The sequence below is a fragment of the Anas acuta genome, chromosome 12, assembly GCF_963932015.1.
Source record: "Anas acuta chromosome 12, bAnaAcu1.1, whole genome shotgun sequence".
NCBI classification, from domain to species: domain Eukaryota; kingdom Metazoa; phylum Chordata; class Aves; order Anseriformes; family Anatidae; genus Anas; species Anas acuta.
Genome location: NC_088990.1, coordinates 19,014,333 through 19,036,292, shown reverse-complemented (window position 1 = coordinate 19,036,292; position 21,960 = coordinate 19,014,333). Strand labels below are relative to the sequence as shown.

Genomic DNA, 21,960 nt, shown 5'->3' with positions numbered 1-21,960 from the left:
CTGCCTGGAGTCAGGAAAAAAAAAAAAAAAAGGAGGTGGTGTCAACAAAGTTCTCTCCCATCAGTGGTTTGTTGTGTTTTTTTTTTAGTATTTAATCCTCCACACATTCTTGCTAGCATCAAGAAGACTAACCATTTCTGTATAGTAGAGAAATCATATAGATTACTTCTGTCAATAATTAAAAAAATAAAATCACTGATGAATCAGTGTATGTCTTTCAGAGATTTTATTTGTATTCAATACTTCTTTATAACTTCATGATTTAATCCATTATCAAGGGCGTATAGGAGAGTACAGAAAGTTTTTGTGCAACTTTATTTTGTAGTCTCTCTGTGCCAGTTCACTAAGGTGACTTTATGTGAGATAGGTCACAGTGCTGAATCATAGGCCTATACTACCAGAGTTCCACTACCCACACTTACAGAGACACACAACTGCATTTAGTGTCGTGGATGTTTTGTTGGTTCCAGCCTTTTATAAATAAATAAATAAAATCTAAGTTAATTAGCATATTGCTGATTATACTGGACATATTTTTAGAATTCCACTTAAAAGCTAAAAATTCCTATTTGAAAAATTTCTTTCATTTAGAATCTATTCCATTACTTGACGGAAGTTAAAGGTAATGGTGTTGTAAAAATCCCTGAAGTGAGAGGTGATGAAGCCTGGAAGGTGTATTTTGATGATGCTGCACAAGAAATTGTAGATGAATTTGCAATGCGTTATGGAATTGAATATATTTATCAAGCTATGACGTAAGTATTATCATGTTTGTTGTTTTTTGTTTGTTTGTTTGTTTTTGCTGTTGTTTTTTGTTTGTTTGTTTTTTAACACTACTGTTGAGAATGTGTGAGAAAACTAATGAGTTTCAAGCCATTGTGCTTTCATTTTCCATTCACCCCGGTTCCTGACGTAATTCTTTCTGTCTTTTGTGTCCCTTTGATTCTCATTGAAGGGCTGCTCAGATGCAATGGCATTAAGATATGTTATAAATATTTTATAAACTGTTACTAGTATTATCACTAATGCATTTCTTAATCCTTATCATATTTATGTGTGGCAGGGATCAGAAAGACTTCACTGTATTAGATGGGATCGGGTATTTGTACTATCTAGAAGAGGGTTTCACAGGCTACATACTCATTCCGAGGAATATGGAAATCATTATAGAATGACAGCAATGGCTATAGTAACCTTCTATTATAAACATAAATAATTCATGCAAACCATTTTTAATAGTATTAGAACATATTACTACATTGTCTATATTGAAGTAGCTGTCTGATTACTTTAGAACACAACACCACTGAGCTTAGAAGCCTGATGACACGAGAGCCCTATCATATATTCTTACCTTGTCCAGTAAAAAGTTTGCCAGTGAAAGGGGTTATATTCTGCTTCTACTGCAGCCATAGGAAAACAGAGGACTCCAAATGAGTTCTTTGACACTATAGAAAGCTGATATTATGGAATTTTAAATCAGAACATTCATTGTGTTTTCTCCATCTCTTTAGAGCACATCTTAAAGAATTATTTTTTTTTCTATAGTATGAGGGCACATAAATATATAACGTTTTCTTTCTATTGCAGAATGTAATGACAACATCTGATATTGCAATGAGCATCTCTTTCCCTTCATATAGCTCATTGTGAATTATTGTTCTGGATGTCTATTAAAAAGGGAGAGGGTATATTTGTAATATATAACTGTTTAATGTTCTTCCTCCAAGGACCTTAACGTTGCACAGAAGAATTAATTATACTTGACAGTTCCCCCATGGTATTGTATATCCCTACTACCTACGGAGAAATTCATGAACTAGTTTCATGAATAGAAGTTGGAATTTCTGATTTCCTATTCTTTGCTAGTGATTGTTTTTTTCATGTTTAAATTTCCATCACCCATGTATGCCTTTACATCTTGATTAATATATGAAACTTATTAACTAGCATAGTATTATAATTTTATAACTTGATTTAAAGTGATATGCCCGTTTTACCAAAATTTTAATCTCTAAAGTGATAAAGTTATTCTTGCTATCCATACAAAAAATAACTCAGGGTTGTAGAAGATGAATCCTCAACAGCTACTGATGCCAAGGTAGGTTTATTATTACCATTTTGCTTGGGAAATAAAGCAGGTCTCTATTTAGCATTAGTGTTTACTCTTACCTACAGCCCAAGTAGTTTGTTACTTCAGTACAGCATGGCTGTACTTAACTGAGCAGTCTTAACTGAAAAGGTGACTTTGAAGGTTCTCCTCATTCATGTCTTTATTATGATTGTGTGAAAAACTACAGGAAAAAAAATCAAAGTACTGGAAAAAGTTTGAAACTGACTTTTAAAATTCAAATGTAGCAGAAGTCAGCATTGTAAAAATAGAAATATAATTGACATGCAAGAATTTTAAAAGTTTTTTCATTTAACAGTGTTAGAAATGGGTTACATTTTCATATTAAGAAGATGCTTTACTTTAATTTTAATATAAAACATAACATACAGACTTTGATTAAAGGGAAGTAGATTTAGTCTGAACATCTAACTTGGAACTGGGCAAATAATGCAACATACTTTTCAGAAATCCTTGCACAAAAATTCTAAGTCATTTTAAGTTACGTGACCTACTTTGGCTTGTCCTCTTCCTGTTCTTGTTCTCTTCTGTACCTTTTCCACCAGTTTACTTACTGTTTATAACCTCAAGCCTGGCATTTCCAGCAAGTATAATAAGAAAGTGAATTTGAAATTGGTAGTCAGAAATTTTTATTTTATTTTATAAAGTACTAGTAAGCCAATTGGCTTTCAAATTTCTTACGTGGGTTATCAACACTCTCAGAGTCATGGATATTATTGCATGTGATAAACGTGGTTCTATAAATTTTGAGAATTTTATTAAAGACACAGAGAAGCAAAAATTCACATAAATATTACTTGACACTGATGTTGTCATCAACATCACTAACCAAATTACAGGTAGAACAATGCAGTGATCTAAGTAAGGGCATAACAAAATTATATCAATAGGTTCAAATTTTCCCTACAACAAATAAATACAATTTGGGTCTGTTTTCAAGATGGTAGCGCAACATTTACTCATTAGATGAACCTGCAGAAGTGATCTCCCTGAACTTAAAATGTTGACCCAAACTATATTTCCACAGTCCATCTTGTTTCCTGAGGGCAGTTGATACAATATTAATGTTTTCTCACATAGCAACTGCTGCTGAGTCCCCTTGGCAGAGCATACACCAGAAGTATGACTCTGTGAGTGAGTGGAGTTATTAGTGCCTTCTTATTTCCAGCTTAGGGTTACTCATGCACTGAGGATCTTTAGGTCTATTAGAAGATTTTGGAAATTGTAAGTCAGTAATACAATTATCTGTTAATTATTTTGGTGTCAATTTTTAAAAGATAGTACTGATCACCTCTACATGTATTTTTCAAAATGCATGTGGTAAATAGATCTGATGAGATTTCTATTAACTTTAAGGTTACCTGAAACTGGCAAAAATAATCTGATATCACTATTTTATTTTATACAAAGGAAATTATTGTTTTCCTGTTTGTAGAAAACATATGAGACATGTTGAAATGTTTTCTTAAGTAGGTAGCTTGTTCACATCTTTGTCAGATTCATGTTGTGGTATTTAAAAGCACTTCTGAAAAATACTGGCAATGAATGAAGGTTTGGTATTATCACTATGAACTGGGAATGCTGAGTTCTAGTCCAGGTCCATGCAATTGAACAAATTATACACAAATTTGCTGTGTATACTAGAGCAGTTTCTCTCAATTTTATAAAATTTAGATAATAGCATTTAATGATCTACCTTCTAGGAATGCTGAGAAATGTTTGCAAAGCACTTTGAACATGACTAGCATGATAGGAGTTTTAAGTATCAATATATGCCACTATATCAATGCAAGACTGTAATATATATACCCAGCAAGAAAATACTTTAAAGAGAGTCTAATGCTAGAGAAAGACCAGGAAGTCAGTCTCCTGGCTTGGCCTTGAAAGGCTGCAGATACAAAAGGACCCCTCATATGAAGATTGAAGCCCTAGACTCTCTTCAGTGTGCCTCTCCTGCCTTCCATCCCCAGCTGGATCTCTTCTCTTCCAGATTCTATATAAATTAGAAAATCCAGCAATTATTTAGTTCCTTAGCCTAGCTTTTGGGGGGATTAAAACCTTGTTTCATCACACTGTCTACTTGTGCTGTAGTCTTATGTCCTTAATACTTCAGAGACTTGCAATGATGCTCTAAAGTAGCAAAAAAAAAAAAAATAATAATTAATTAAATAAATTAAAAAAAAAAAAAAAGGATATGAATACAAATATGTGGTGGGATTTTCTTTAGGTGTTTGTACATGCATAATTAATGACCTGATCTTTCTCTTGGAAACTGACTTAAATTATAAGAGGATTTCTTTAGTGAGATGCAAAAGTGTTAGAAAATTATGATTTTAGAAGTTTTCCAGGTAATTGCTTTTTAATTTCAGGGCAAGTTTGTTACATATTTACTTTAAACTACCTTATGGATCACACACATACTCTAAGCACCCATCAATAATTAAAGCACACTTCAAACCTAGGATGAGTTCAAGACTTGTCCTATACTGACCATAGTGATAACCTAGCTGTAATGATAAGTGATTGTATTTAGCATCACTTTTAACTTGCTGTGAGTAGCTGATGTGAGTAGTATCTCAAATGTCTGTCTGTCTTCAAATGTACAGGTTTTGTAACCTGTCTCATTAACTAAGGATGTTAAGAATTGTTTTGCCACTAATTTTAGAGAACCCATGTCTGATATCTAGGTACTGAGCAGAAGAGATCAAGCACATTAATGAAGATTGATTCCTGAGCCTAGACATCTGGAGAGTTTTGGAGTTACCTTCTTTTTAAATGTGCCTGTGACCTCACACAGATTTCTGAAATAAACATTGCAATTTAGATGTCTCATTTCTGAAGCAAATTAAAGTGTTGGAGAGGGCTTGTTTTGGAGCAATGTGAGGTGCTGGCAGAGTAGTATTTTCAGCTCATTTCTTAATCTGTAAATGAGCATTCATAGTCTGATTCTGTGCATTGAGAGGGAATACTTGAAAAGCAAAAGAAGCATCTTCATGCGCTGCCTTCTGCAGCACATCAAGATCTCTATTTTAAATTATACACATAACCAAAAAATAGAGGCTAACTGAAAAAAAAAATGAGTTATTTGACAGATGTGAAATAACAGATTGCCTAGAGGACTATTTAAAAAAGCATCTGCAAATAGACTATGCCAGTGATGTGAGAGACCCTGGAAAAGACATTATTGTCTCATTAGCAGAAGCAAACTTCTGGACCCTTAGAACACCAGAGAGTGGGAATATGATGAAGAGGGTCACTCACAAGAACATCAGGCAGGTCTCACAGCGAAGGAATTCAGAGGACCCCTGGAAGAATAAGAGGGTATCAGAAAAAGTAACGTAGGTAGAATGTGTGTGTGTAGGCTTGTAAGAATTGTAAAGAGCTTGTTTGTTTGTTTTAGTATCTTCAGGAACAGAAAACAATTACAAGATTCAAATAAACTGAAATTATGTGTTTTGCGAATTCTTTGAGCAGTGACAGAACTTAGCTGAAGTTCAGCATGACCAAGTTCAGTCAAAATTCAAGTTAATTTTTTGAATGGGCACTAGACCCATATGGTACTGGCCCAACACACTGCTTTGCTTATGCTTTTAAGGAAAAATTGTAGAGAGGAGCCAGATACTCCTGTTAGGAGGAGTGTACTGCCAAGACAGGACCTTAAGACATGCACAGAGCTGCAGAGTGATTAGAGTTTCTTCACCCTGTCCTGTTTGTCTGCATCCTCATTTTCACCACTTCTTCCTTGGCTAATCCCCCTCAGTGTCTTTCTCATCTGTATTCATTTATCCCTGATCCCCTTATCTTCTTCACAATCCTGCCTAACTGCAGATCTTGAAATTTTATGTTTTGCAATAATGTTATTCACTTTCTTCCTGTGTTAGGTCTTTCATACATCTTCTATCTCTTATGCTTTTATATGTGTATATATATATAAATTCTTTGTACATAACATGCATACTTCTTATTTTGAACAAGTAAACAGGTAAACTTAAAACTGGTATTTCTGACTTTTTTTTTTTTTTTTTTAACATTTAGAGTAAATGTGTTATATAATACCTCCTTCCAGTTCAAATACTGTATACTTACAACAGATTTTTTTTTTTTTTTCTTGGATGACCTAATTTAGGCCTGCCATTATTTTCTCACTGCTCAACAGTGTTTAAAATGTTGCCTAATGAATTCTAGTTTCCCATGAAAAAAAATTTATAAAAAACAGAGCTCAGACCTGGGTGGAAGTCAGGGTTAGTAGTTTCTTGTACTTGTTTGTCCAAGGTGCTATGAGCAGTAATGGTCTTTGGTTTCTTTACAAAAAGTGAAAAAAGGTTACTAGCAAGTCAGGGAGTTGGAACTATTCAAAACCTAATACAGAATCATGTCACATTGTTATTATGTTTGTGATCAGCACTCATCCCAAATTCTTACAAGATTCTGTTTAATAAAAGCTAGAGTTGTGTCAAAAAAACATCCGGTTATCAACTCTGAACATTGGTATGGCTAAATGATGGGATGTGTTGAGCTTAGGAACCAGTTGCACTCATGTACTGAGATATGGCAGTTTCTTCCTTTTCACTCTTCCTTCTGTTACCATAGAATTTAACATCATATGGGCATGAACTCTCATATTTGTACTGTGACCTATATAGCTCTACATACTGGAGTAGGAAACTGCTGAGTGCCAGATCTCACAACTACCTTAAACAGCTCTAACTGAACTGCTCATAACGGGAGTATAAGGTTCATCAAATCTTTCATCCTTCTACTGACAGCTTCAGCCATCAGTAGTTGACTGAGTTCATCACTTTGAGCTTCATTTACGTGTTCCAGTAGTGTATCTTCCTGTATTTTGCATGATCCATAAATTGCTGTATGGACACATGTGTGCCCATATTTCTATGTGATGTGCTTGCAGTATATTGTGCAGTATACTCCCTTGTTAGCTCAAGCTCCATGCCACAGGACTGGCTGTGCTGTAGTTTTTCTCTGGCATCAAAACATTCCAGATGTAGGGAAGTGGAGAGCAACTACAGGCTTGTGGAAGAACAAATCTCCTCAGACTCAGCAGAAATTGGGGGATAAAGCCTTTTCTCTCCTAAAGCCCCAAACCTGCTCAATGATGGATTTCTCTATCTTTAAAAATTACATTTTCCAACATGAAGCTGGTTCAGAATTAATAGACTGATTACTTTATGTTTACTGTCCTGAGCCAAAGTGCAGCAATTTCAGTTAGGTAGAAGTCAAATCATGGTGAACCTGAAAGTTGATGTTCACCTTTCATAATAAAGTTGCCTAAAATATAAGCCACAGTAAAATGATGTTTTGAGTCTTTGTATTATTATCAATTAAATTCTTCTTTAATTGAGTATAGATCACTTGTGGCCTTTTAAGATTGAAAGTTCATGTTTGGGTTTAAGTTTGTGTTTAATAATTAATGTTTTGCTTAATAGCAATCAAGATAGGTAAATTATATTTTTCTCCTTGTATTAACAGAGTGAGAAGCAAATGTGACTCTGATGTGTTCAATTTGAAAATATCAGCATTTAACAGGTGGTAATTATATCAAACATCTGGATTTTTTTCATTTTTGTCTATACAATTGTCCATGAAATAGCTTGAAAATCACACCATTGCAGCTGAAAAGAAATTGTGGTGACAGAAAGTGAATAATCCTTGCCACCTTAAATAATTGTCAGTTTGTTTGAATTACAGGCACTTTTCCTGTCTGTCTTCTAAATATATGTGCCCTGGTGTTCCAGCAGTTATGAGTACATTGTTGGCCAATATAAATGCTTTCTATGCTCATACTACAGCAACAACTAATGTATCTGCTTCAGATAGGTTTGCAGCTACTAACTTTGGGGTAAGTAGATTTTATTTTTCAATGGAATACTGATCCTTATTTTCTAATATATGATACGGTGTTAACTTCTAAATTCAAAATAATAATTAAAAAAAAAGTTGGTCATTTTAAAGAATCCGTGTTGCAGTTACCTTTTGAAGATTTTACCCAGTCTACATTCAACCACTATAAAAACCAAAGAAGATACTATTCATTTTCTTTTAAAACCCTTATAAGGTTATATGCAAGGAATATAGGGTAGAAAAAAACAGCACACACATATAGAACTAAAATCTTTAACAACCAGTTTTTATCTTTATTGCAATTGGTCTTGCAGACTAACTGCATTAGACTAATTACAGGTTACAATTGCTTTCTTGGGGCATTAGAAAACTCATATTAACCTAACAAATCTAGTCATATATATTTGTAGATAACTTGTCTATAAAAATTGACTTTTTTTTTTTTTTTTTGGCTAAAATATGGTGCACTGTCCAAGCCCTGGGCCTAGATGTCAGAAATTTTAGGCAGACTACCAGAATCTCAAGATGTGGTAGTACTTTGTTGTTGTTGATTTTCTTTCTATGGATATATATTTTACAATGTAGATAAAATATGACAACAAAAATAAAATACACTGTCTAATCTCTTTCCTTACCTTACAGAGGTAGATTATAAACACAATTTGATGTTGAAAAATGCATTAATTCTTTTCCTTATTTGTATATGCTCTCTAATCATTTCTCATTTAACAGCATGTATGAAAACATTATAAAATTTTCTTTAAAATAGTTTATTGACATTAAATTAAATATATAACAATTAAAATTTAATAAATACAAATTATAGTAGTGTGAAGTAGTGTCAGAGGTTGTAATGCTCTATTCCATCACTAAGAATAATAGAAGCACATGACTTTCAAGATTTTCAAGACAACTTTATGAAATTACACATTTTAACTAATAAACCAAGGAAGATCTATTTCTAATTTTGCTTTTGTCTTCTCATCAGAAGTCACAAACAATTATCAGATTATGCCCAATATATTAATCCAATCTGTACATGGAACAAGTGTAAATTTTTATTTTTTTAAAGAAAAACATTTGCTCTGACTGATAAAAGAAATTTTGATTTGCAGCAAACAGTGTTTGATATAGGAAATGTCCTTTTTTGAGGGTGATGTGGATACAGTCACACATTTTGAGAGCTATCAGATCTTGCTACTGCCAACAGTCTGCTGCTTTCACATAGGCTGGCAAGGATTAAGGACAATATTCCTGTGTTATTTTTTCATACTTTGAACAGTTGAAACAAAACATGTCTGCATTTCATACACAAGAATCTTTAAGATAGAATTCGTGTTTAAAAAAAAATAGAATAAAATAAAAATGTGTAGTAATAATACCAAAGATTGTTTTTTACTATTGCTGAATCTTGAGTGTTCTTAGGATCCAATGCTACAGCTTACAGTAAAATACAGTAGATAATCAACAGTGAGTTCTAAATACTCCTAAAATAATACTAACACTAATAGTACTAATGTAATAATATATTTTTGCATTTGGGGGATATCAGAAGTCTGTATGTAAATTCCATTAATAATCATTGTATTTAAATCCATACAGTATTTTTTTATTTTTTTTTAGGAAAATACTTATTTTAAATGTTAATTCATTTTAAATGTTAATGTTGGTGGAAGAACTCCCATGTATATGAACCCAGGTCTGTGTCTTTAGTTTGGAGATAGCATGTTCCTGAAATGGAATTTTATCTCCTGATGCTAGAGGTTTGCTTTGAAATAAGAGTATTAATGCTGCTCCATTCTAGAAAGTAAAAAAGTTCCACAGATGAATAGCACAATCAGAATATTTATGGTTTAATTACTGTTTTATCATGACAGTGAAATATGTACTTATTTTGCTATATACTTACTCTACTTTTTTTTATAAACTCATTGATGGTTTAATATGGTATGATTCTACATATTTGTTGAAACAAGATAACTCTTTCCATGTTCAAGCCCAATTAGACTTTCGAGTTTTACCAAGATTTTGAAATTTAGAATGTTTTGAATAGATTTTCTGTTCTTTCCTTCCATTTTGCTAATGATTAGAACTACCTTTTTTTATCCTCAGATTGGAGAGAGATTAAATCCTCTCTCTGATGTTAATGCCAGTTTACCTTTGACGCAAGTTCCAATCCAATTCATAGTTCAACAGATGGATGGAAAGACAGTAGCAAGCATCATTAATAGACATTTGGAGATACTTCTTCAAACAGTTGACTTACAGGCAAAATATTAGGTTATTTTTCTCTCTTGGCCAAAAGGCATTTGTTAGTGGATAGCTCCACTTCATCAAAAAAGAGCATCTCAAATTCAAGTCCTCAGGCTACAGCTGGGAAGGATTTGGCTGACTGAATATTTCAGTAGTTTTATAGCATGACAAGAAAAATAAAATAAAATAAAATAAAATAAAATAAAATAAAATAAAATAAAATAAAATAAAATAAAATAAAATAAAATAAAATAAAATAAAATAAAATAATTCCTTATGGGAAATATGCTAAATTAGTGGGTTTGGATGTAGGTTAGTGTTACGCTGAATGACAAGTGACAGTGCATGAAGGACTCTGGTTTCAAATTAGTGTGTATCCTATTTGACGGATAGCATTCTGAGAGCTATCAGATCTTGCTACTTCCAATAAACTGCGACTTTCACACAGGCTGGCAAGGATGCATGCAGATTTTTGTGCAGTGGACTATGGTGTATGTTCTAATATGAAGACTGCTAATTAAAAGCTCTCATTAGTATTACTTGGAAGTGGCACAAATCAGCTGGCTATCTCACAGCAAAATGTTTTCTGAATTGTTATTTTAAATCGTGCTTTTACATCAAATTCTGCTATAAATGAACATAAGTTCTTACATATTAAAGGGAGGAGAAAGTTGTTTCTTCAAGAGTGTAAGCAATTACAAGGCAAATAAAAAACTTTTACAAGCTCATCTGTTTTAGTATGGGCTGATAACATAACTATGGACTTTAAATTGAATTGATGCTCTTACTGCATTTTTGGTCAGAGACTTTGGGCAATGTTTTTCAATTTCTAGATATTTTGCTTGAGTTATTTAAGAATGTGTCAATCATTAACAAAGGAAAATACTGTTTAGGAGAGTGTCCATCACCTCACTAATGCATTGCACAGCTGCACAGAGTTGAATGCATACCAGGTAAATTACAGTAAGTTAGAAAGTAAAAATACAGTTGTAAAAGATATCTCAGATCAGGACTTTTGTATGAAACAATGGAAAACAATCTATATTTCAAATGAATTAAGAATGTAAATTAGTAGATAAATGTATTATTTTTTATTATTATTATTTTTTTTAGGAAAAAAAAAGGACGGGGGGAAGTGCAAGCTATAATTTACCCTTGATTACAAAGTTGTGCCAGTTCTTATTGCAAAATATTCTTGTTTTCATTTTACAGAGGGAGAAGTTCATAAAACTTCTGGATCAATTGCATAATTCTCTGAGGATTGACTTATCTAAATACAGGGTACGTGCACCATATTCTACCTAGAGGACAACTCAAATGTGTTTTCCCACAAAGGTCCCTGTGTGCTTTATCCGATTAAAGAAGTTTTAGAGATTAATCCCTCTTGTGGCATAGAAACTGAAATACTGAGTGCTAACAGGAGACTTCTGGCTAACTATTTTCTCAATTTGAAAAAGTATTTTTTTTCTTTCTTTCCCCCCCCTTTTTTTTTTTCCCCAAAAGCTAGCAGTGAGTCAAGGGATGAGCTGAGCAGACATTCAAGAAAGAGTAGCTTTCAACAACTTTATTTAAATTAGTTCACAACATGATTAACTTAATTCATTTGGGAATTGCCTTCACAGACTTACATAGTATAAATTGGAATTACTGCTGCATTTGTTTTGAGAGGTTCTACAGTCACCAAGCTGATATCCTAGGAATGTTGGGTTCTGACTCCACATTTTTCTTGACAATAGGAATTCCAATTTCATTTATGCTACATAGAAGCTCCTTCCACTTAGTTGTGTTCCAAACCCAGCCTTTACTGGAAAGAAGCATGCACTGAATACCAGCCAATTATCATACCATTCTGAACTGCCTCTCTTTCCCCATTTCAGTGGATGATGAAACATTTAGGTGATACATGTTATAAGGGCTCCATCAGCTATGGCTTTCCTTTCAATTTCTAGGAATGGCTGCATATAGCTCAGGGATTTCTCTGTTCATCTGGCTTGCTTTCTAAAGTGGAGAGAAGGGAAGGGAATGTTTAAAAGAACCTCAAAGCATTACAGGTAGTAGAAGCTGCATATATTCATTTTTTAAGACTTAAATCTTCATGGAGCATGTAAATTCATTTTAAGTTCTTTTAGTACTGAAGAATGTTATTCTGATTTTATCAGGGCATGAGGATGACTTTCATTACTATGAAGCCATTTAAATTATGGCATTTCCCAACAGTCTCCCTGTTAACCTAGAGATCACAGCAAAATTTTCATGAATGATTCCTTCAGTAACCTTACTACAGAGTTTAAGCCCATAAGTGAATTATGTGCTATGGAAAATCTATAAGTGATTTCCATTAGCAACACTTCCAAAGACTTTTTGTACTATTTTTACTTCATCAGTGTTCTGAAAATATCATAGTAATTTAAAACATTCATATTACAAAGCCAGTAGCATTATCAGGAGTGCTTCTATTTGCATCAAAGGGATACTTATCACTGACTTTCTCACAAGCAGAATTCAGGCAGCAGATGAACTTTTCTAATGCTTCCAAACATCATCTTTTTTTTTTTCCCCAGATTATTTTTTCCTAGTACCTTTATTTTCCATTTCATGTGATTCCTCTCTTCCTGATTCAACAGGATAACTTTCCTGCCAGCAATTCTGAAAGACTTCAAGATCTGAAATCAACTGTGGACCTGCTTACCAGCATTACTTTTTTTCGAATGAAGGTATTGTCCTTTATTTGCAAAACATCTAGGTGGTTCAGTTCTGAAAGAAAGATTTTTTAGAATGAAAATGGCGTAAATTGATAAAGCTGGATGGGAATATAAAATCACAAAACACCTTGTAACAATAGCTTGTGATGTCATTGTGGTAGGCACTACGTAAAGAGAATTAAATGATTCATTAACTTCAAGTTCATAATTATGTATCCTAAAGTGGAGTAAAAAGCTGCAGCTATTGCTTTAGAAAATGAAGAGTTGTTTCTTTGATATGCAATGAAAATCACATAATTATATGGTTTAATGATATCTTAAAGAGGAAAACCTTAAGATGTAAACCCTTGGGCATGTATGCTAATTTCATCATATGAATAATCTCATTCTAATAAAGATTAGAGATACCATTTAATTGCTTAACTGAAGCGTATGTTTTAATGCATTTTTAAACTAAGATCACCTGAAGCCAACATATATATTTTTTAATATTTTTACCATTATTATATTTCAACACTTTTCATCTTGTATTGCAGATCTATATTCATTGCAACACTTGTATTTATTCTATTCTACATGATTCTGAAATTCTACCATTTATGAAATATTTTACTAGGTCCTTGAATTACAGAGCCCACCTCGAGCCAGTACCGTGGTGAAAGACTGTGTAAGAGCCTGCCTGGACTCAACTTATAAATACATTTTTGACAACTGCTATGATCTTTACTTCCAGTTAGTGGACCAGGTAAGGCAAACATGCTTTTGCTTAGTCATTGGTGTTAGTTTACAGTAAGTAAAAAGAAAGCATTCCAGTGTTCCCTCACATGAAAGCACTGGGGTTATTTTCATTTTATTTATATGAGAAAGAACATCACAGTAAGAACATCCACAGGTGGCTATGAATTCTTAAATGTTTAACAAGATAAGTTTCAAAATGAAAATGTCAACTCATAAATTAGTATTTGCAGTGGACATGGCTGTAAAATTGTCCTGTGACTAGGAAAGATGAAATTAGATTGATTACTGTTCATTTAAGATTTGTAATTGGAAAACAATTTTTAAAACTCCAGTATTACACTTCAGTGACTGTAGGAGAGAAGTACTAGCATTTGCTGAAAATCATGTACTATCCTTCCAGTTGTACATTTTATCACCTGTGATGTGTACTTTGATCCAGGATTTAGTAGCTGCTTCTAGAAAGCAGAGGATAATTACATAGCATTTCTAAATAACAGTCCATCAGGTCCATCAGGCTGAACTGTAAATGCAAAATAATTATAGTATTTGTCATGTCCCAGATGTCATGCAAAAGCCTTGAAAATGCTTTTTTTTTTTTCCTCTCACCTAGACAGAGTTTATTCTTTAAATAATGTTAAAATTAAGAATTTGTATCTGCAAAATTGAACAACTGTCTAAAAGGAGCATCATTGTTTTATCCCATTACCTCTTGTTCACTATCTTTGTCTTCTGAGTGGTACATTGGAAAAATGATATTTTGATGACTACTGCCTTGAGAGGGATGAGTTATGTTTTAGGCAAACATCCATTTGCAGTGTAGTGTATCATAAGAATATTAATATTACATGATATGAAATATCAAAATTAATTTGACAACATATTTCACTTGAATAAAAAATACGAATTCCTACATTCCAAGAAAGGCAATAAATGCGATCTATTCTACTTTTCTGAAATGCAAGTGTGTTTTCTAATGTGGGACTCCTGACAGGGAATCCTGATGAGAAAACTTACCTCTAGCTCCCAAACTTCAAACGTAAGAAACTCCCACCAACACCTGTAGGCAGAACTTTTCTAGAAAATCAATTGAACGTATTCACCTGCATAAGAACTGTCTAATAAATTCAGTAACTTTTAAGTCTATATGAAGCTGCAGGAGCATCAAATCACAATGAATAAGAAATTACTCAATGATTATTTGTCATAAGTTTACATTGATTTTTGCTGTTGAGTAATAGGAAATTCTTGAATTATTTGAATTCCTATTAAAATACCTGAAATGTATCTTGCTGCAGATACATTGATACTACTGTAAACGGAGTTATATTATATGGAAAAAATAACATGATGTATAAATGATATACACATTACGTCTTTGTAATGAAGTATAACTGAGTACACAAGTGCTTTGTCTTTTTCCCTTATTTCCTTTTTCGTATAAGCATGACAGGGTTGATGAATAATTGCAGAAGGAAGTCTGCAGAATTACTTTTTTTTTTCTTTTTACGGAGATAAATTATATTTATTCTATTTTCCTGAAGCTACAAAGAGAGAGAGCAGATTCTATAGAGATAGTCTGAGAAGGGTGGGCAAAGATTACACTTCTGAACTAATCTGAAATAGCTGCAAATAATGAAGCATTTGTTGTCATTATCTTTGAGAAGTTGAAGGGCTGAGTAAAGTTTCCCACTTCCCTGCATGCATTTTTGTGGCTCGTTAAACTTATATGTAATTTCTTCTCCCTGAGATTGCATTTTTTGCTGTCTTTATGTTATTAGGCTTCCAGTTTCACGATGCAGAATTGTTTTAAAGTTATTGTTGCCCCTTATCTTTTAAAGGATGTCTGTTCCTGCTTTCTGTGATAACCTTGATTGAGAGTGTTTAGTCTGAGAGCACTAAACTTTTAAATATGAACATCAGGGAGGGATTTTAATTCTATCAAATGACATTTTACCAAAATGACCATAGATAACAGAATAACGAGGCCAGCATTTACCCCTAAAATAATCAAGAAACATACTGAATGTTCATGTGTTTATTCTCCAACAGCTTATATTGCAAGCTAAGGACCACTATGAATTAGTAGCAGCAGCAAGGTCAAACATTACTTTTTTTTTTTTTTTTTGCTAGCATTTACTTTGCTGCAATTTCATTTTGTTTGTTAAATATAATATGAGTTGTTGCTAGACTGGATATTGATAAGTCTGCAGAGTTTATCAGCAAATGCTAGTCATTTTAGTAAACTGTTAAAAGTGGAATATGAAGTAATCTTAGTTCTGCACAGCACTGCAATACCTACAAATGCTAATCTGTATTTTTAAACTTCCACCTTTTTTTTTTTAATCTGTGAATTCATAAAATAGTTTTTTCTCCCTATTTAGTAGATGGTTTAAAATGCAGAGATACTATAGTCTTTTTCTTTTGGTAGAGAATGTAAAACAAGTTTAAATTGTTATCTGTCTCCAATTGTTTTTTAGAACTGAAGGATGGATAAGGTGTCATTACATTACTTCTCTCTTATTCACTTATTTTCAAGTCCTGTACTTATTGACAGAGCAGTGCGAAGTCCTGGAATAGTAATTAAAAAAATATATATATCACTCAGCTATAAAACTGAATTAACTGCAGCAGTTTCACTGTATTTACATGCCTTTTCTACTCCCTTTCAACAAGTATTGCAGCAGGTGAGTTTGTATGTAGAAACTTTAAACAGACAAGCGTTTACAAACTATAGACATACAATTAGTACCAAATATGAGAAGTTTTAGTGAAAATGTGTGGAAAGCAAAATTTAAAATGAAAAATTAAAAATTAAAATGAATAAAAGCAGACCATTTGAAATAACTGATCACTAACAGTAATCAAACATCAATCACATATATCTTAATACCTGACAGGAAAAGTTTCTGTTTCATGGCAGGTGGGAGGTAATTCTGAGCAAACTAATCTAATTAAACTAGCTTTAATAAAGCAATGAATACGATCATTCAAATCACTACCTAACTTCTGCATCAGCTCTAGAGTTGTACAGGAGACCACCTTCTGCATTTTTCTGTTACAGTTCACCATCAATATATCTGTACATGCAACAGCTAAATACGTATCTTTTTGGAATATATAGCTCTGAAGGTTTTTCATTGAATCCAGCCATATTGCAGAGTGATTTCTGGTATCACAGAACAGTGAAGTAGAAACCAAAATTGTGATTAATATTTCGTTAGCCTTGTGTCAAAAACCCTTAACCCAATTACCCCAGGTTCCACTCTTTAGCCTTCTTCATTAACTATTCTCTTATCTTTACTTGCCTCCCCACGCAATGGAGGCTTACTCTGCTCAGCTGGAGGAAAGAAAACCGAGTTCATCCTAACATGGTGTTGCAGGAGAGAAGGTTCATGTTTAGTTGTACAGCTGAGATTTGAGCTGTGAGAAGCGAGAGCTGAAACAAATGAGCCCCAAAGCAACAAGAAATGGTTTATATGTAGGCCAGCACCTGCTCTCACTCCAGGGAAAGACTAGCAGCTGCTGTCTGGCTTAGGCCCACTGCAGGCTTGGGGCCTATGGTTGATTTCTTGCCTCAGTCATATTGTGAATGATGTTACTCTTACTTAAACAGTAGTATTTCCATCTGTCCAGAAGTGATAGGCTCCTGCATATTATATCAATGAGTGTGCAACTCATGTTAACCACCTTCTACGTTTGCCTTCATCTTAATCTTTACAGGATTTCTGTACAAGATAGTTTTTACGGAGGGCACCTCCTTGTGCTTCTCAAATTTTGTAAACTAAGTACTTTTTGTTATCTATATTGAAGAATAGAATTTTACCTCCTGTGATTCACATCCACACGTGAAAATCATGAAGAGTTGTTTCAGCTACTGCCATTGTAGTTTTTCGCTTTTTGTTGTTGTTTTGTAGAAATATAGCTCTTGATAAGATGTTGAACTAAATGTGAACTGGCTTTATCCTCTACAACTGCCTTTTTCTTAGTTTTTCTGAAACATGCACTAGCTGCTGAGAAGAAAAAAAAAAAAAAGTAGTAGGAAAAAGTCTTTGTTATAGAAACAAGGTCTTATATAATCTATGCTGGGGAAAGCCCTGGTGAGTGACATTATGTGAGTGACTTTATGTGGTGGTTTTACTCGGGTGGGCAGCTGGCAGCTGAGCTCTACCACAACCACTCTCTGACTCCTCCTCCTCAAAGAGGAACGTGGAGAAAATACGATGAAAAGGGCTCAAGGTTTGAGATAAGAGCAGGGAGATCACGCAGTAATTATTGTGACGGGCAAAACAGACTCAGCATAGGGAGATAGTAAGATTTATTGCCTATTACTAATGAGCAAAAAAAAAAAGCACCTTCCCCTCCATCCACCCTCTTCCACCTCCTCCCTATGAGGAAAAGGGGGGAATAGGGGTTATGGTCAGTCTATAGCGCTTCTTCTCTGCCGCTCCTTCTCGGTCACTCTCATCCTCTGTGCTGTGGTGTCTCTCCCACGGGATACAGTCCTTGCTGAACTGATCCGGCATGGGCTTCCCACAGGCAGCAGCTCTTCAAGAACTGCTCCAGATATGAGTCCGTACCACGGGGTCCATCCCTCAGAAGCAAATTGCTCCAACCTGGGTCCCCCATGGGCAGCAGCTCCTGCCAGATCACCTGCTCCTGCGTGGTCTCCTCTCCACGGGCTGCAGGTCTTGACTGGAATCTGCTCTGGCAGGGGTCTTCCACAGGCCACAGCCTCCGTCAGTGCAGATCCACCTGCTCCACCGTGGTCTCCTCCACAGGCTGCAGCATGGAACCTTGCTCCACCGTGGTATGCCATGGGCTGCACAGGGTCAGCCTGCTTCACCATGGTCCTCACCACAGGCCGCAGGGGACTTCTGCTTTAGCTTCTAGAGCACCTCTCCCCCTCCTTCTTCACTGACCTTGACGCTTGCAAGGCTGTTCCTCACTCCTCTCACTCTCCCAGCTGCTGTGTGGAACAGCGTTGTGTTTTTTTCCCTGTCTTTAATATGCTCTCACAGAGGTGCTAACAACATCACTTATTGGCTCGGCTCTGCTCAGCAGTGGGGCCCTTACCTAACTTGGGGCAGCTTCTAGATTCTTCTCACAGAAGCCACCCCTATGGCCCCCTGCTACCAAAACCTCGCTACTTAAACCACATTAACGCTCCAATAATCATTTCCATTTTGAAAAGCTCTTTTGTTTGCATGGGCAATTGTAAATTGCTGATGATATTAATTACACCATCCGTTGTAACTGCTTCTGAGCCTCACCTTTATTTCAGTCACATTAAACACTGATGCTGTATCATTTGTGTATCAGCTATGTACGCAACAGGGTGATTAAGGATACTTTTCTAAAATTCTCCACAGTGACAGCAAAAACAACTTCAATTAAGTGTTGCTCACATTCCCTTTCTGCCATTCTAGATAAAAGTTAATTGAGGTTAAGATAACAATTAATTCACTATACTAGTAATATAGGCCTATCCAAAGAGAAACGGGGCCCATTCAATTGGTCATATATAGGCTACAAATGAGAAGCAAAGGGAATGTACAATGTAAATATACATTTTAACAAGGTAAGAAAGTATTAATTTCTTAATAGTTTTTTAATGGGTGAATATTATACATACATATAACTACACAGAAAGGCACAAAAGGCAGGCTTTCCATCTAGGGGAATATAAAACACTGCATTACTTACTAAATATTAATTAATGACTGGACAGTCATGTTGGTAATCCATCTGACATATCAGTGTCTCGTGTCTTTCCTGGTGATGGCTACAAGGATGTAATGGGGCTTCTCAGACTGTCTGTTTTGGATGTGAAACTGGTTGCAGTCCTTTTCATTTACAAAGAGCATACAAAATCCCATTTCCCTGAATTAAAAAAAAAAAAAAAAAAAAAAAAAAAAAAAGAGAGAGAGAGAGAGAGAGAGAGAAGGAAAAGAAGGAAACCAAATAACTCACTTATTATGCTCACAGCTTTTAAATCCTTGGAGAGCCAATACCTCTCTTGAATATTCCTAGCTACCTCTTCCCAGTATTTCTATCTCCAGTGATTTTTTCCCCTCCTACTCTGCACTGTTTTCCTCTGCCTGTTTTAAACAAATACATATATATTGGTTCTTCTAGCCAATATATCAGTCCTTGGAAAATCTCCATGCAAAATACTTCAGGCAATAGCTTTTGCTATTTTTTCTTATTACAAAATAAAGTGAAATTTATCTGCTTCTTCATTTAGAGTGAAGAGCATAGCAAGCCCAATAACTTCAGCATAGCTTAATGTAAAACAAAAGAAGAAATATTCCTTATAATTGATTTGTTCAGTATTTATTGTGTATGATATTAAAGTTCCATCTCAGCAGATCATTTTACCAACACTCAGTTTCAGCACAACAAGAATTTTAAAAATGTATTTCATTGAATTGTGGACATGCACTATAATTCAAATTTCTCTGCTGATTTGGGTGCCTTAGCACTATGTATGGTTTTTGACATGTCCACAACCAGATACAGATTGTTATACAAACTACTGTTATCTGGGTAGACTTAAGACAGTCTTTGAAACAGTCTTAGTTTTGAAGACAGTCTTTGAAACTAAGTAATAACCTGTAGGTGAAAATCACATAATAGTTACCCTAATTTCTCTAATATAAAATATATTAAAATCTTGTTTTAACAGGGTAAGAAACAAGAAGTTCCTAAAGAAGAACAGGGACCAACAACAAAGAATTTAGACTTCTGGGCACAGCTTATTACTCTGATGGTCACCATCATAGATGAAGATAAAACTGCATATACACCTGTCTTGAACCAGTAAGTAATTACCTTCCCCATAAAAATTAAGAATCACAGATTTATTAAAATAAGGACAGGATATACATCATAATCAGTAATTGTATTTTAAATGTAATCTGAGTATAGATTTTTTTTTAAATACAGAATATAAAATCAACAATTAGAATAAGGATTTAGTGCTCTTGTAAATGGAAAGAAACATTTTGTTTCAGGAACTCTAAAGACAAGCAGTATATGAACCATCCCAAAATGTCAAGTAGCAAAGTATTATGCAAGAGAACGAAATAGATAGACAGAAAGCAAAGTTCAGTGAAACAGTGTGATGGTATTAATATTATCATAGTATCCATGGCACACAAAATGTACAAATCATGCTGAGACTCCTTTTAAACATTATAATAGAGCAATAGGAATGTATTTATGTATTTGTGTGTGTGTGTTGGGGGTGGGGGGGGAGTGGAAATAATAAAAAGATTCACAAAAGGATACTCTCAAAATTTATGGGTATGTGGAGAGAAAGTCTAAGTAGGCTGACTTGAAAATTTTTTAAATGGAGAATGGTATCTTGGATTTACCACAGATGGAAGTTGATTTCTCAGAACCGAGATGTAACATGTGAGGAAGGACCAATCAATAACTGAGACAAGTTGAAGAACTTATCATTGTTATAGTAGTACAGAAGAGCAAGCTTATTGATTGGTGCAAGAAAAGGAGATAGCATGCTGGGTTTTAAAAATGAAATATACAGAAAGAGAGCAAAGAAACATGTTTCACATATTAAAGCTGAAACCAATAAGAGAGAGATCCAGAGAAACAGATGTTGCGCTAATTGAAATGTGACATGATGAAGACCTGGAGAAAAGTTTCAGCTATCTTAGCTCCTTAGAGATATTTTGCAGTCTACAAAATCTCAGCGTAGTCTGGCTGATTTAGACAAAAAATGGAATTGAAGCTTATACTTGTGTGATGGCTAAAAAAAGTAATACAGGTGTCTGCAGTGGAAGAAGAAATTTAATAGAATGGTCTTAAGGGAAGTGAGAACAATTCTGCTTGTTTCAGCCAATATTTGATAAATACAGAAAGGCACTCTGTACATGGAGATGTGCTTGCCTGTAAGTAAAAGGTAGCACATTGTCTATGGATCCACGGGATTTAGACTTAGTCCCCAGAGAAACTTCCTGGTGATAACCAGATACTGGAAAATATTTGCCTTCTGATTCCTGTCATTATTTTAAATAAATGAATAATTGTTTCAGTCCTGGCAAATAAGCATCTCTTTGTTCAATTATTTCATGCACTGGCATTATTAAAGAACATCTTTCTATTCCGAAGAAGAAACAAAACTTTTTTTTCTGTTTACTACATTTATGCAGTTTAGTGTGAAGTTCCTTGGCTAAAGCTCAATTTTTGTGTCATTATCTGTATAAAAGTTATGCTTCTTATAAAACATCTATCTGAACAAATACATATACGAAC

At 34.3% G+C, this 21,960-nt stretch overlaps 1 protein-coding gene across 4 annotated transcripts in view; it reads left to right on the top strand.

The window, feature by feature from the left end:
- The window catches only part of UNC13C (unc-13 homolog C), a 157,866-nt gene that overhangs the window by 74,511 nt on the left and 61,395 nt on the right, over positions 1 to 21,960 (top strand). For all 4 annotated transcript variants that reach the window (XM_068695262.1, XM_068695261.1, XM_068695260.1 and 1 more), the window contains 6 exons: positions 592 to 755; positions 7,838 to 7,988; positions 11,456 to 11,524; positions 12,868 to 12,957; positions 13,562 to 13,690; positions 20,369 to 20,502. In XM_068695262.1, the coding sequence (XP_068551363.1) occupies positions 592 to 755; positions 7,838 to 7,988; positions 11,456 to 11,524; positions 12,868 to 12,957; positions 13,562 to 13,690; positions 20,369 to 20,502 (737 nt within the window). The remainder of the gene's footprint in view (positions 1 to 591; positions 756 to 7,837; positions 7,989 to 11,455; positions 11,525 to 12,867; positions 12,958 to 13,561; positions 13,691 to 20,368; positions 20,503 to 21,960) is intronic.